The sequence below is a fragment of the Phocoena phocoena genome, chromosome 11 (assembly GCF_963924675.1).
Source record: "Phocoena phocoena chromosome 11, mPhoPho1.1, whole genome shotgun sequence".
Lineage (NCBI taxonomy): Eukaryota > Metazoa > Chordata > Mammalia > Artiodactyla > Phocoenidae > Phocoena > Phocoena phocoena.
In genome coordinates this window covers 68,780,170-68,796,143 of record NC_089229.1, presented here as the reverse complement: position 1 = coordinate 68,796,143, position 15,974 = coordinate 68,780,170, and the positions used below count along the sequence as shown (strand labels likewise).

General features: G+C 37.0%; 1 protein-coding gene across 1 annotated transcript in view; it reads right to left on the bottom strand.

Annotated features, from left to right (window-relative positions):
- The window catches only part of ADAMTS20 (ADAM metallopeptidase with thrombospondin type 1 motif 20), a 207,035-nt gene that overhangs the window by 103,118 nt on the left and 87,943 nt on the right, over positions 1-15,974 (bottom strand). Inside the window, exons 10-15 of the mRNA XM_065887659.1 lie at positions 14,398-14,539; positions 12,721-12,825; positions 5,194-5,339; positions 3,809-3,990; positions 3,576-3,712; positions 1,390-1,507 (exon numbers count right to left, since the gene is read on the bottom strand). Coding sequence (XP_065743731.1) covers positions 1,390-1,507; positions 3,576-3,712; positions 3,809-3,990; positions 5,194-5,339; positions 12,721-12,825; positions 14,398-14,539 — 830 coding nt within the window. The remainder of the gene's footprint in view (positions 1-1,389; positions 1,508-3,575; positions 3,713-3,808; positions 3,991-5,193; positions 5,340-12,720; positions 12,826-14,397; positions 14,540-15,974) is intronic.

Below are 15,974 nucleotides of genomic sequence, written 5' to 3'. Positions count from 1 at the left end.
CTCATTTATTTATACCTCTTTAAGATATCACATTTAAACATAAAGTGATAAATGATCTGATGATTCTGTATACACTATATGCATATTGGGTGTAGGTTATAAGCCTACAAAAATAATTTTGACTCATGATTTTTTCACTATAAAATATCCCTACCAGCTCCACTATTTTATGTCTTTGCTATTTTTTCAAGAAAGCGTTTCTAGGCATTGCAAATGTGACAAAATGAAGGCTACCACCAGGGGGCAGTAATGTGACAAACGCTTTTCAAACCCTGCACAAGAGTTTAAGATCTTTTTCTGTTTGCAAACTGATTAAGTCATAGTACAATTTTGTCAAGGTTAAACATATGATCATAATTTGGTGCATGTGGTTTTACACAGAAAAAAAAAAGTTTTTCAGTAAATACAGACCGGACTTTGATAAATGTGTGCCATTGGTTACAAAAGGGGATCAAATATTTACGGCTCCCGTGAAATAATGAATCATAATAACTAGAAAAATAATGTCAAATTATCTAGTAACTCAGATTCATAAGCACGACCAGAGTATGAAATATACTATGCTTTTCATATAGATAAAAATATAAATTGTGTTTTAAATTATACTGCTTTAACTGAATTCTTACTAACTTAAAACAACTATGTTCAAACATATGTGAATCCAATTTAAAGCTGAACAATAAAGCTGTAATAAAAAATACATTTTTATTTTGCAAGGAAAGTTTTAAAAGGCTGCTTTTTATTACCATAAAAAGAAAAAACGTTTTCTCAGAAAATTTAATGGAAAATGTCTGACATATTGTGTTCTCATAATAATTTTGAAGAAAAATGAAACCGTGGCCAAACATCAATTATATCTGTAATCCAGATACTTCTCGAAAAATCAAATGTAACACTAATTCCAGATTAGCACTGAAGTTAATGGTTTCATCCTTCACCTTCAATCAGTTTCAATACATCATCAATATGAAACACAGTAGATAGGCCAGGTCACGCACAAAAAAATGTGGTTCAAATGATTAAAAATAATTGAAAGCGAATTTCCTGGAAAAATTATAAATATAAATACAATACAAATTACAGGAAGAGCAGTAAAAACATTTCTTTAACTGGGGGACTATTCACACACCATTGTCAAGCTGCACCACATTTACTCTAATAAATACACCTAACAAATTTTTAAGGATCAGATTTGTCTTAAAGCAGGTTATTCATTCATTAATTAATGTAATCATTAATTCAATGATACATCTGGTATAAGATTTAATTAATCATTATGAACTAAGGTATAGAATAGACAAAACAATAACGAGCCATTACTATTATTCTTTCATTATATACTCCATTATTATACCCAAAGAGAAAATTAGAAAGAACTGCACAGCTCACCATAATGGGCACTGTTGAAGGCACCTGCCATTGTCCTGCATGAGGAGTTATCCCCACCACACACTCCACATCTGTCTCTCCTGGCCTTGGAATTTAATACGTGATCACAGCCAGCTTGCTTCAAAATACAATAATTACAATGAACGTCATAAAAAGGACTAATGAAAAGCATGGTGCTTTATAAACAAAGTTCTTTTCAAAAATATTCTTTCAATTAATAGGAGATTCAATACACAGGGTTTTTTCAGAATACTGATCTTGTTTGTACACCAGTATTTTCACATATCTGTTCACATGGTTGAAAAAGCAATGTTTTTTAAAGGGTCATCCACATACTTCCTGCATCAAAATCACATGGCGTGGGATTTAAAAAGACAGATTCCCAGACTTTCTGAATTAAAATCCTTGGAGGTAAAAACCTAGGAATCCAGATTGTAACAAACACTGACAGTGATTCCCACATCCGTCATTTGAAAATCACTCTTTAAAGTCACGTAATTCAAAAGGGACAAAAAGTAACACATTACAATAACTCCAAAAAGATGTCTTTCATGATTCACTTTTTTCACTCATGACCTTAGAACTCTGGGAATTAAATGAGCACGTTTGAAAGAAACAATTTACTTCTTTAAAATTAATACCTAGCATAATAAACAGTGATTATGAAAAAGAATGAATAAATAAATAAAGGTGAAAGTATACATGGTTTGTTCTAGGGCTTTGAAAGAACAAGTGCAGCTCTTCTCCACACAGATGGTGTCCTCTGCATACATTGCAGTAACGTTTAGTTCTTTGGAATATTCCTTTAAATTTAGTGATCAGGAAAGTAAGAAAAATTCATAAGCCTCATGACTTTTTACTCACAAGGCAAATATTTCCAAAATGAAAATTTCATCCAGATAGTTTCTGAAAGTAACATGCATCTTTATGTTCAGATACTTGTCATATTTTTTCATGGTATCTGGCTTTCTGCTGTTAATTTAAATAAAACAAGTTTTTAAGGCCACCAAGTACACTTTTTCTAGTATTTAATCTATTCCCAAAGTGTAATTTAAGTTTTTCTGAACATCTCATTAGCCCTTTGGGTGTGAGGCCTTTCTCACCTAGGTAACTGGTAATAGATGTTTGGTTATAGGGAGAAGAAATTGGTCCTATTAAGTTCCACTTAATGAAAGGAATGAGTTCACAAGATGACATTTGTATTCTTTAGACAGCATTCACTATCCTAGTTCTCAAACTCACCATCCGTTTTTAAGATCACCATCTGCAATTTGCATGCTTTGATTCAGGGGCTCATCTGCTCTCACCTAGAATCCTGCTTAATGGCCTACCTAACTCCATTTCCTGACAATCCAGTACATTCTGAAGATTCTGACATGCAAATCGAATCACATCTCTTGCTTAACTCTAAATCCTTGTATTTTCAAGGACTTCAGGAAAAAATTTCATATAACAACCATCAGCTGGTAGCTACCTCCAACCCTGGCCCCTTACTTCTTCACCTTTCTAAACCTACTTACCCTGATAATTAGCTCCAGACTCACACCCTCCAAGAGCATTCCCCAAATCCTTTACCCACTTCCCCACAGAACAAGACACTCCTCCTACATCGTCCCCATGCCACCTTGCAGATGACCCCATAGCATTGCATTCTACTTGTGTGTGTGCCTATCTCCCCCACAAATCTGTGTCCACATTGGCGGTAGGTGCTCTGGTTCATTCTTTCATCTTGGTGACTAGAACGGTATGTGACATCTAGCAGGTATTCGGTAAAAGTTTGCTGAATGTCTGTAAGAAGCAAGAGAATAGAGAGAGGGAGGGAGGATATCACTGCTTCTAACACTGAGGGGAAAAATGTCACCACAGAAGGGTCATGTTCGAAGTAGCAAAAGGACTTTACAACCCTTGGGTCCTAATACGTTCTATCTTTTTAGGAAGCTGACCTCATCTTTCATCTTGATTTTAAGTGCCATAGGCAAAACAAAATCAGCAAACTGATCTTACTGCTTCATGAGTCACTCCTAATGACGGAGAATGGCCTAGTAATAGGCAGCCCGGTAGCAACCAAGGATTGCTGCACTGAATTCACAAGAACGTATCTGAAGTCATAGAAGCAATATTTGGTTAGAGTTATAGAAGGAAAATAGTATTCTGAAAGTCATTTTAAATGCAGTAAGTTTACTTACCCGACACAGACCTTGAACACAGATGTCATTTGTTTCAGTTCCACAAGGAGTACCATCGGCAACCCTGTCCTTCAACTGGTAGAAGTTAGTGGTTCCAGCCACCCGACAATACAGTTTACAACGATCTTTCATGGCAACTGTAAGAAAAAATCAAATTCTGGGTGTACGATAACACAGCTATGTGTTCCTATGTCTCAAAAATTTTTACATTAAAAAAAATTCTAATTACTTACTCCCACTATACTTTGGAAGCCACCTCACATTAGGGGACAGACCATGGATGTTGAAATGTTTACCATCAAAATCAGAGCACTGCTTCTCACGAAAGTCCTGCTTGCCTTTTGGACATGAATCAGTGTTACATGATCGAAATTTCATCCTGCGGCCCACACAGTACTTTCCTCCGTTTCTTGGCCTAGTCAAATTCATTACATTGTAAAGCACATCAGTACAAGATTATTTCTGCCATTTACTTCTAAAACTCTTCCATTCCTTTCCAGGATCTGGAAAACCACTGATGTCCCACTCACACTTTCCTTTTTTAACAGAAGTATGTCACGTGGTTGTGAAGCAATTCTGTGGTTAATGAACTGTAGAAAATACATTTTAACATGGACACTGTGGCCTGGAGGGCCGAAATGATGTCTTATTCACGACCAGAGTAACTAACAAGGAGCTAAGTCATGATGGGGATTTGTTTTAAAACCTCAAAAAAGGGTTTCTTCATTTTGGAGGTGGCGGGACACATAGAGTGAGCCAAAGATGATCAGAAAGGAAGATGATAACATGTTAAATTTTAAAAGAAGTATATATGCCTCTTTGTCGTGTATATCCTACTTATCACTCAGTTCAAAGAGTTTCATGGTATCAATCTATAGCCATCTATCGCTATATCAACTTATGCTGGAACATAAAAACTCTTTTGTCAGTGTTTTTCTCTTAATATGAAGACTTTCAGCGTAATTAACTTTTCAAAAATTCAAATAAACTAAGTCGGATTTTATTCAAAGTATGTCACATTTCTGCATTAAAAAGTCTTCATGTATATAACATATAACAATAGAAACATTATTTTTAAATTTTTATGGAATCCCTAAGTTCTTTTAAATAGTTTGGTGAGCAGGACCTATGCTTCAGTTCTTATTCAAACTAAAGACACTGAAACATCTATAACATGAAAAGAAGAGAAAGAAAATATGACATGACAGATTATACCAAACAGTAAAAATACGGTAAAAAAAACTACATATTTTATCCAGGAAAGCCAAAACATAGTCGAAAGGGGCCAGGATCTTTCAATAGAAGCACAGTAAAAGTAAAACTGCCATTATATTACTATCATCATTATTGACAACTATTTGTCAAATTTACACCAAATCAAAAAAGAAAGAAAATGGCTTGGTCTTGATTCAAATTCTCAAGACTATTTTAATTTACTTTTTTGTTCAAGGTCGGAATCTACCAAGATATAAAGTAACATGGCTTAAAGTACTCCAGAAGTTTTCTGAATCTCAGAAACTTACAGACTGACCTCCAGTTTTAGAAGTGAATGAAATTGATGTTTACTTTCTGGTGCCTTGAGATAATCTTAATTTACAGTGACATAAAAAGGACATACTCGGGCCGATTACAGAGCCTGGTTGTGCTTTTGATTCCACCTCCACATGTTCTTGAACAAGAACTGTAAGGTCCCCACGGTCCCCAATCGCCATCTACAGGACGTGTGTCCATTTCTTTGTTTACACATAGCCCATGGTGGCAATGCTATAAAAATAAAACAAAAAGAAATGATTCATGCATTATCTCATTAGGACATCGTAGTAATAATAACAATAGCACAGAGATCAGTAGAAAAAAAGGTATACAATTTTAAGCAAAATGTTATCAATTCAGAAATGAGATTACACGTGACACCACTTTGTGAATATTTCCTGAGTATCTACTGAGTAACTGTAAAAAGATCGACAGAATGCAAAAATGAATAGGAAATTTACCTTGCCTATGAGATCTATAGTCTCATTGGAGAGGGAAGACCTACACATATGGGGAAAACTTAAATAGTATAATGAAAAATATTTTTGAAAAAGAAGCAAACAAATATTTGTTAACGTGGTATTTGTCCATGCTTCTATTTTTATGCAAAGATATCTATCACTCTCCCATGCCTTAAGCTAACTTTCGGCTCTATCTCATTCAAAGTCTCAAAGACCACTTCGTTCCTTGCTTTCATCAAGAAAGTAGAAATGTACAAAAGAATCTGCCCCAAATCTCCCACCATCCCTTCTACCCACCCAAAAGCGTCTGTGCCCAGTACTCAACCTTCCTGCCAATTAGTACACATGAAAAATCCAAAGTCGATCCCTCCACTGTGCCCCTCATCTCATCTCTTCTCGCTACTCCAAACACCACTCCAGCAATTCTCCCATCTCTCCTACATCATCACTGCTCCAGGCACTACTACATGAAAGCTAATCAAAACACGGTCCATGCACGGATGCCAGTCTTTGAACTAGTCACTGTCAGTAGGGAGAAGAGGTATACAGAAGTTGAGAGTAAGTGTTCAGAAACTTTCAGAAGATTTTGACAGAGTAATTTCGTTTATTAAAGTTAATAATTTTAAAATTAGCTTATATTTGTTCTATTTTTAACTGTGGTAAAGTACACATAACAAAATTTACTCTCAACCATTTTCAAGTGTACAGTTCAGTGGGATAAAGAACATTCACATTGGTGCGCAACCATCGCCATCTATAAACAGAACTCTTCTCCAAACTGAAACTCTGGACCCATTAAACAGTAACTCCCCATCCTCCCCTCCTCCCAGACACTGGCAACCACCCTTCTACTCTGTTTCTATGAATGTCACTGCTCTGTATATCTCACATAATTGAAATCACACAGTATTTGTCTTTCTAGGATGGGCTTATTTCACTTAGCATAATGTCCTCAAGGTTAATCCATGTTGTAGCATGTGTCAGAACTTCCTTCCTTTGAAGACTGAATAATACTGCGTTGTAGGTATATATCACATTTTCGTTATCCATTCATCCGCTGATGGACACTTGTGTTGCTCCCATCTCTTGGCTATTGTGAATAATGCAACTCTGAATACGGGTGTGTGAATATCTCTCAGAGACCGTGTTTTCAATTCTTTTGGATATATACCCAGAATTGTTTGTGTGTATTTCTATTTTTAATCTTTTTGAAGAACCACCATTTTGTTTTCCACAGAAAAAAACTGGCTTACACTTTGAATGTCTTTTTTCATTCATTTTTATCATTTTGTGCAAGAGTATGTTTATAAATGACCAGGACTGTTTAAAAGAGAAGACTGGTCCTTTATGAGAGATAGTTTGAGAAGACTCCACTCATGCTCTTTAACTTCCAAACATACTCTTGTTTCTCCCACTTTAACAACAACAACAACGAACTTTTCTTAGATCTCGTTTTCTTCACCAGTTATTGACCTGTTTTTCCTTGAAAGAGTTGTCTACGTTTATTGTCTAACTCTCTCTGTCTATTCTCTCTCATCATTCCACCGTCCATGAACCTGCTCATGTGTACATCACCAATGGCCTCCAGGACACTATGATGAATGGCCAGTTCTCAGTCTCTGTCTTCACTGACTTATGTGACACAGTATGTGACACAGCTGATCATTCTTCTTCTTTGATACATTTTTTCCTCTCTTGGTTTCCAGGGCTTGGCACACTCTTGGTTTTCTTTTCTCTTTAATGATTTCTCTTTTGCAGTTTCTTTTGCTATTTCTTCTTCTTTTTGACCTCTTAATGTCCCGAGGCTCAGATTGTAGTCCTTTATTCTTCTTTATTGACAGTCATTCTCAGTCCAGATCTCTCTCCTGAACTCCAGACTCCATAGACAGCTGCTTCCTCATCTTCATTTGAATGTCTAATAGCCACTTTAACTATAGCGCATCAACACTGAACTCTTGCCTTGGCCCCTCAAAATCTGCTGAGTTGACTCATTTGATCAGCTAAAAACCTAGTCATCTTATCTCTTCTTCCTCTAACATTCCATATCTAACACATTAGCAAATGCTCTAGTTCCTTCAAAACCATACACAAAGTTGAGTTTTAATCATCACCTGGTTTCAGCCACTTGCATCTCTCATCTCCATTATTTCAACAGCTCCCTGAGTACATCTCCTCCGTTTCTACTCTTGGCCCTTACAGTTTAGCCTCAACATTTGTCAGAATGGTCATGATCCTTTTTTAAATTAGTTTAAAAATTAAGTCAAATTAGGTGACTCCTCTGCTCAAATCCTTCAATTATCTCACTTTGAGTTATACAACATTCTCACAATGGCCTGCAAGTTCTTCCAGTAACTTCCCATACATCTCTCTCTCTCTCTCTTCACTCCACTCCAGCCAAAATGCCTTCCTTGCTCTTCCTTGAATACTCCAGCAGTACTCCAGACTTAGGAGTTTGGCCATTCCCTTTTCCTGGAGCTCACTCCCCTGGGATGTCCTCAAAGCTAACTCCCTCACTTCCTTTAAAACAACTCATGGGCTTCCCTGGTGGCGCAGTGGTTGAGAGTCCGCCTGCCGATGCAGGGGACACGGGTTCGTGCCCTGGTCCGGGAGGATCCCACATGCCGCAGAGCGGCTGGGCCCGTGAGCCATGGCCGCTGGGCCTGCGCGTCTGGAGCCTGTGCTCCACAACGGGAGAGGCCACAACAGTGAGAGGCCCGCGTACTGCAAAAATAATAAATAAATAAAATAAAATGAAGTCCCTTTAAAAAAAAAACAAAAAACAAAAATACAGCTCATTAGGCAACTTCCCATAAGATCGACCTTGACCACCATAGTTTAAAATGCAATCTGCCCTCTCCTACCACACAACTTCAATCTTTCCTCTGCACTATTTCTCTCATTCATGGTACTATTATATTGTTCGTAATACTCCAGTCTTCACTAGAATACAAGCTCCAGGGGGGACAAGGACCTTTTCTCTTTTGTTCACTGATGTATCCTGAGTGCCTAGAATAGTATCTGACATGTAGTAGGTCCTTAATACATTTTTGTTGAATGAATTAATCCTATAACCAAGATTATTAGCAGAAAAAAATGCTTTGTGCCCTCCATTGGAACAAATCATTCAATATGAGAAAGCCATTATAAAAGTGAACAAAAACAAACTCTCAGAATAGAATATACTATGTGCATATAAATTTTGTGGGCATCTTCCAGAAACATTTAAAGATTCCTTGCATGTTCCTTATTTATTTATGTATTTCTGAGAGATCAAAGCATGAAAAAGAATGTTATACTATTCACCATATAGTAAAATTAACTCATCATCAGATGGGTTCAGCATGTCTTCATGCAAATAGATTTACTGCCAAAAGCATTTAACAGATATCTCACACATAAGATAGTCATAAGATAAAGGAACTAGAGGAGAGTGTTAAGGCCAAATTATAGGATATTTGTTTAAATTTTCCTTTAATAACAGGTCCATTTAATACTGAAAATGGCTAATGCATAGGGGCTCACTGTTTTTAATTGATTTTTTTAAAAAGGGAATTTATACCTATCATGATCCACATTTTATCCCAAATGCCACCTGTACCTTTAATCTACATGGGCTTTATAGTAGGTTTCAGTATCTCATCATATTTACCTGAATTCCAGAAAACCCATGCCCTCCATACCGTATCACTGGGGGAATATTTAAGTGGCTAATAAGCAAATGAAAAGATGCTCAAAATTGATGATAATCAGGATAAGGCAAGTTAAAATTACAATGAAATTCTATTGTGCACCCATCTAGAATGGCTAAAGTTTTGTTAAGGCTAACACTATCAAAAATTGGCAAGGAATGCAAAGCGACTCAAACTTTCATATTTACATTGCTTGGTAGGTCTAAAATGGTTCACATACTTTGGAAAATTGTTTGGTACTTTCTTATGAAGTTAAACACACACCTACCCTATGACCCAGGAATCCTACTCTAGGTATTTACTCAAGAGAAATGCAATATATGTCCACAAGAGGACTTATACAAGGATGCTCACAGCAGCTTTATTCATAAAAGCCAAAAACTGGTAATGACCCAAATATCCATCAACAGGAAAATGGTAAACAAATTATGGTGCAGCTGAATTACACTTCAACATAAAGGAATGAAGTACTGATGCACACAACAGTTTGAATGAAACTCCAAAACATGATGTTGAGAAAAAGCAGCCTGACCCACTTGCTCCTGACAGACTATACTGTATAGTTTCATTTACTTAAAATCAAGAACACACAGGAGATGGGGCAAAGATGGTAGACCCTGAGCTCATCTCCTCCCATGGGCACACAAAAATTGCAACTATTTACAGAGCAACTATCAATGAGAATGACCTGAAGTCTAGCAGAAAAGATCTATAACTACAGGTATAAAGAAGGAACCACAACGAGATGGGTAGGAGAGAACATAGTATAGTTAAGACCCACACCCCTGGGTAGGCAACCCACAATCGAGAGGATAATTACAATTGCAGAGGTTCTCCCCAAGGACCCAGAGGTCCAAAACCCACATCAGGATCCCTGGACTGGGAGTCCTACACTGGGCAGATGAGCCCCACAATGTCTGGCTTTGAAGGCCAGCAAGACTTACTTGCAGGAGAGCCAGAGGGCTGTAGGAAACAGAGACTTCACTCTTAAAAAGGCACACAAAAAATCTCACATGCTCCAAGACCCAGGGAAGAAGCAGGAATTTGAAAGAAGCCTGGGTCAGACCCACTTGCTGATCTTGGAGAGCCTCCCAGAGAGGGAGAAAGCAACTGGGACTCACCCTGGAAACAGAGACTCTGGCAGAAGACATTTTCGGGAGCTCATCCTACAAGAACACTGGTACTGGCAAGCACCATTTTTAATCCTCCTTATTAGCTTATTAGCATCAGGACCTGGCCCCACTCACCAGCCTGCTGGCACCAGTCCTGGAAGGCCCAGCCCCTAGATCCCCAGAGACTTGCAGCCGGCCATCAGACAAAGCTCCACCCACCAGGGGGCAGGAATCAGCCCTGGTACCCCCTGGGCCCTGGCCCTGCCACCTGCTGGCCTACATGGACTCTGGGATGAACAGGGCCCTGCAGCCATGGTCCTGGACCAGATTCAGCACACCAATGGACCAGCACTAGCCCTAGGACTTCCTGGGCCATAGCCCACCTACCAGCAAACTGACCAGCTCTAGGACCCCCAGGCCCCACAGTTAGAGAGCCCAGAACCCAGCTCCACCCACCATGGGCCACCACTAGCCCTGGGACCAGATTTACCCACTAATGGGCAGGTATGAGTGCCTGGATTCCCTGGACCCCACAGACACCATCCCTGGGAAGCACCATGGCCCCACAGCCAGCTGTCCTGGGATCCAGCCCCACCCACCAGTGAGCTAGCACCAGGACCAAGCCTCTCCTAACCATGCAGCCAGCCACACCAGGACCCAGCCATACCCACAAGTGGCCAGCAGCCTCCGCACAAGGCAGAACCTGGCAACCAACAAGACCAAGATGACTGAAATCATATCAAGCATCTTTTCTGACCACAATCCTATGAGACCTGAAATCAACTACAAGAAAAATATTGTAAAATACACAAACATGTGGAGGCTAAACAACATGCTACTAAACAACCAATGGGTCACTGAAGAAATAAAAAATACCTAGAGACAAATGAAAATAAAAACACAACAATCCAAAATCTATGGAACGTAGCAAATGCAGTTCTAAGGGGAACATTTGTAACGACACAATCCTACCTCATGAAACAAGAAAAATCTCAAGTAAACAACTTAACCTTATACCTAAAGGAACTAGGGTAAAAAGAACAAACAAAATTCAATGTTAGTAGAAGGAAAGAAATCATAAAGGCCAGAGAAGAAATTAATAAAATAGTTACAAAAAAAAATAGAAAAGATCAATGAGACTAAGAGCTGGTTCTTTGAAAAGACAAACAAAATTGATTTATTCAGACCCATCAAGAAAAAACAGAGAAAGGGCTAAAATCAATAAAATCAGAAATGAAATAGGAGAAGTTACAACTGACACCACAGAAACACAAGGGATCCTAAGAAATTACTATAAATGATTATATGCCAATAAAATGGACAACCTAGAAGAAATGGACAAATTCCTAGAAATATACAATCTCTCAAGACTAAATCCCAGGAAGAAAAAGAAAATATAAAAACACCAGTACATGAAGTTTACTAGTAATGAAACTGAATCAGTAATTTAAAAAACTCCCAACTAATGAAAGTCCAGGGCCAAAGGGCTTCACAAGTGAATTCTACCAAACATTTAGAGAAGAGTTAACACTTATTCTTCTCACACTATTCCAAAAAATTACAGAGGAAGGAATGCTTCTGAATTCATTCTACAAGGCCAGCATCACATTGATACCAAAACCAGACAAAGATATCACACAAAAAAGAAAATTACAGACCAGTATCACTGATGAACATAGATGCAAAAATCTTCAACAAAATATTAGCAAACTGAATTCGACAATACATTAAAAGGATCATACACCATGATCAAGTGGGATTTATCCCAAGGATTCAATCGTTCAATATCCGCAAATCAATCAATGTAATATACCACATTTCATTATCTTGGTGAACCCTATCACTTGACATCATGTTGGCAGATTAGGTAAGTTCATGACTGATGCTAGAATGGCAAAGATGTAGTATGGTAGGCAGTTTATCTTGCAGTACAATGTATTTTAAACATTAACACCAATAAAAATCTGAAGAAGCCACTTAAAACTTTCAATTATACTTATCTGAATTTTTAGGATAAAACATATACAATGGTAACATCCTTGAATTTGGGGGATTTGCTGTAATATCTATGGCTAGACTCATTTTTAATAACAAGACTATAATATGCTTAGATAACTAAATATCCATGTTATTATGTAACTATGATATCCATCCGCTAGATCTTGAAAAGAAGAGTAAAATTAAAATTTTAATTCACTTGACAACATACTATATCAAACAAATAGGGCAAAAACATTAATTCAACTAGCAGAACAAAAGTTGACAGCGAAAAGGAAGAATGCTGAAACACAGAGCAATCACATCCTTGGATAATCTCTTGATACAAGACTCACCCTTCGAGAAAACCTACCATCCCAGGACCACAGTTTGTTCCATCTGCCAGTGGCATGTGTTGAGTGCGACAGCCCTTGTGAACTCCTTCTGCACTCGTGCACCAGAGACGCCTGCATTGTTTCTGCAGAGTAAGAAAAGGCAGGCAAGCAAGAGTGAAAATAACACTGTAACCACGGAATCAATTCAGTACCATGCATTGGTTTATAAGCTGATCCTAGGTACTTCCTGGTTTCATGGTTAGAGCGGGAAATAATCAGTAAAAAAATATTTGCTAAGTCAGTCCGAGTCATCGATTTTCCTCTAAACACATAAAATGGCAAGATTTCATTTTTAAAAACTTTTGGATTATCATCAAACACTGAACAATGGAAGAGATGTCTTGGAGTAGAAGTATTCAAAATTATGTGAGACATTTTTCTCTCTTTGCAAGACATTTTTCTAAAGGACTTTTTGTTGTTAAATGTCATTCACAAGGAGTTTCCAAAAGTCCCTTTTGATCCAACAGTGGAATGTATGAATAATGTGCATAGAAATATTGTATAATGTATACTGGTTTCCTATTTTGTGAATATAATGCATACTTTCAACTTTTGAACAAAGCGTTCTGAAGTTTTCACAAGATAAGAAAATTCACAGAGGCTCACAGGAGCTATACCCAAGATAATCCCTTTCTGTTTCTAAATTTAAATTCAAAGTTCATTCAGTACCTAAGTCAGGTAGGAAAGAAATGTATCTTTTATAACAAAAAATTAAGGTAAATCTTCCCCCCTCCAAAGTAGACGTTTAAAAGCTTATAAATTTAAGATTTTAGGAATATTATTCACTGTACGGAATATGCTTTGTATGTCCCTGTGCTCACTGTTAAGTAACTTTCATTCATTCATTTATTCATACATTCCTTCACACATTCATTTATTCATTCATGCAACATGCAGTAAGCATTGATTTTCTGGTGCCTATTATGTGGCAGACCCTGAACAGCACCCTGGGGATATTTAAATGAATAAATAAGGCTGGATTCCTGGTCCAATGATCCTCACAGTCGAGTAGTATAGTAAGCAATTTGGCAAAGTTTTATACAGGAATGAAGAAAATGGAATGAGTATTCTGCTTGGAAAAGAAAAGCATGGATTCACCAAAGTAGTGACGTTTATTCAAACTAAATCCTAAATTTAATTTACCCTCAAGATAAGGTAAAATCTTGGTTATAGATTCAGTAAAAATGTTAATTCAGCTATTTCGGTGGAAATTTGAAGCATCTAACCTGTGAAAAATCCTCAAAATAAATTATAGAGTAATGGTTTAATGAAAACTAAACAACAAGAGCCAAATTTCATTCCTTTGGATTCAAATCTGTATAAATTAAAATGTAGTCTCTGAGATTCCTGGGGCCTTTAATACAATTCATTATCAAAACACTTATATTTTCTTCTCCCACCCACAAAACAACATCATTTGAAAATAACTATTTGAATGCTTTTAATTTTCGGTAACCTCTCTGTGACTCTTGTTTTCTGACGGGGGATACTTTTTTAAACCTTTTCCTGACAAACACTAAATTTTTCTAATCCTTAAAAATTTTTAAGATGTATTCAGCACACTGTCTGTCCAAGAGAATAAATGTACATCTCGAAATGTAGTCAAACTACAACTTTGTGGTAGTTTTCAAACAAAAGGACATAATTTTTCTTACCAAATAGGGACACACTTGTGATCCAGGACCAAACATAAGTTCACATTGCTTGTTTACATCATACACTGATCCAGGAAGTTGTGAAGACAGATCGTATACTCTTCCATTTGGTTTGTCAAGGAGGCATTCCCCATGACCAGTACTGTAACAATGACAGAAAACAAAGTACTGTGCATACATATGGATGCATTTCAGTATAAGATTCTTTATCACATTTTCTATAGCTCTGCACTTTCAAAGAAACTATCAATATTTTTTCATAATTTAAAAACCAACTCACATGAAAGTCAGTATGAAAACCTCAGTTTATAAAGGACATTTTATGTGTTTGTTCTCATTTGATCCCCACAACTGCCTTAAAGGTAAACATTTTTAAAAAAGAATAACAAATAAACAAAAATTCATCACAATATCATGTTTGAAACATACATTCCTATTTTGATCACACTACACTTTTGGTCTGCTTTGCTATCCGATAGCAATGCTCTATATCTAATGTCCAAATTGTCAAAATGTAAAAAGTAAAGTTTTCAGATCATCTGAGAAAGTACATTGATAGCTCTAAGTGACAACAAAACAAAGGAATTTCCAAAAGTGTTATGTGGTCTCCATCTCAAAGAGTTTTTTTAGGAAAATAATATAAAGCAGAGTCAATAATGTCAGCTTTGGGAGTTTGCATTTGGGTCTCATCACTTCCCAGAATGCATGGTGTGAACAAGTTATTTAGTCTCCCTGAGCCTAAATCTCCTCATCTGTAAATTGAGAGTGGTAGTGTTTGCCTTGCAAATTGCTATTAAAGTATATGATATAATATCTTGAAGGAGTTAGAAAAGTGGTAAATAGTGGTGAAAATGTGTATTTGCTATTCCTAGTTTGTCACACGATAGATAGTCTGCAGAAAACTTTGTGAAAATGTTCAGCCATTCTAATTGGGTTAAAAGCAGCAATTTATTCAATGGAAATAATTAGAAGAAATATCTTGGTGGGGATTTTTTACAGCTAGAGGGCAAATTAAATTTTGTCCCAAAAATGAACATGTAATTTTTAAAATACCCATTGGCTAGAATCATATTACCCCCTTCCAAAAATAAGCACACCCACTGGTATTTTTAATCAATACCTCAGTCAGCAATTAAACAAAGCTATATGCAGTCATGTATAGATCAGCAACTGTGTATTGTGCTTTCAAATCAAGTTCCCATACAAGGATAAATAATCACTGCTGATTATAATTAAGGGATATATTTATACACATATATTCCAAAACATGGTTTCATTTATTCCTGTAGTTCTCATAAAGATAGGTAACTAAAACTGCATAAATTGGTGATTAGAATATGTAGTAGAAAAAAATCAAACAGTATTGTGTTTATAAGAGCTTGGCCTTGCCTTTTGAACAAGTTTCAGTAAGTAGGATAGAAATACCATTTGGATAAGAAGTTGGGAAGCAGAGAAACCTGGTAGGAGTTGAAAAGGCAAGGCAAGAACAATCTGGATCTGCCTCCTGTCTTCAGAGCTGGGAAGAGCCTCCAAAGAACAGGTAAACCTAGAGATTCCATATCCCTTCAGAGAACTAT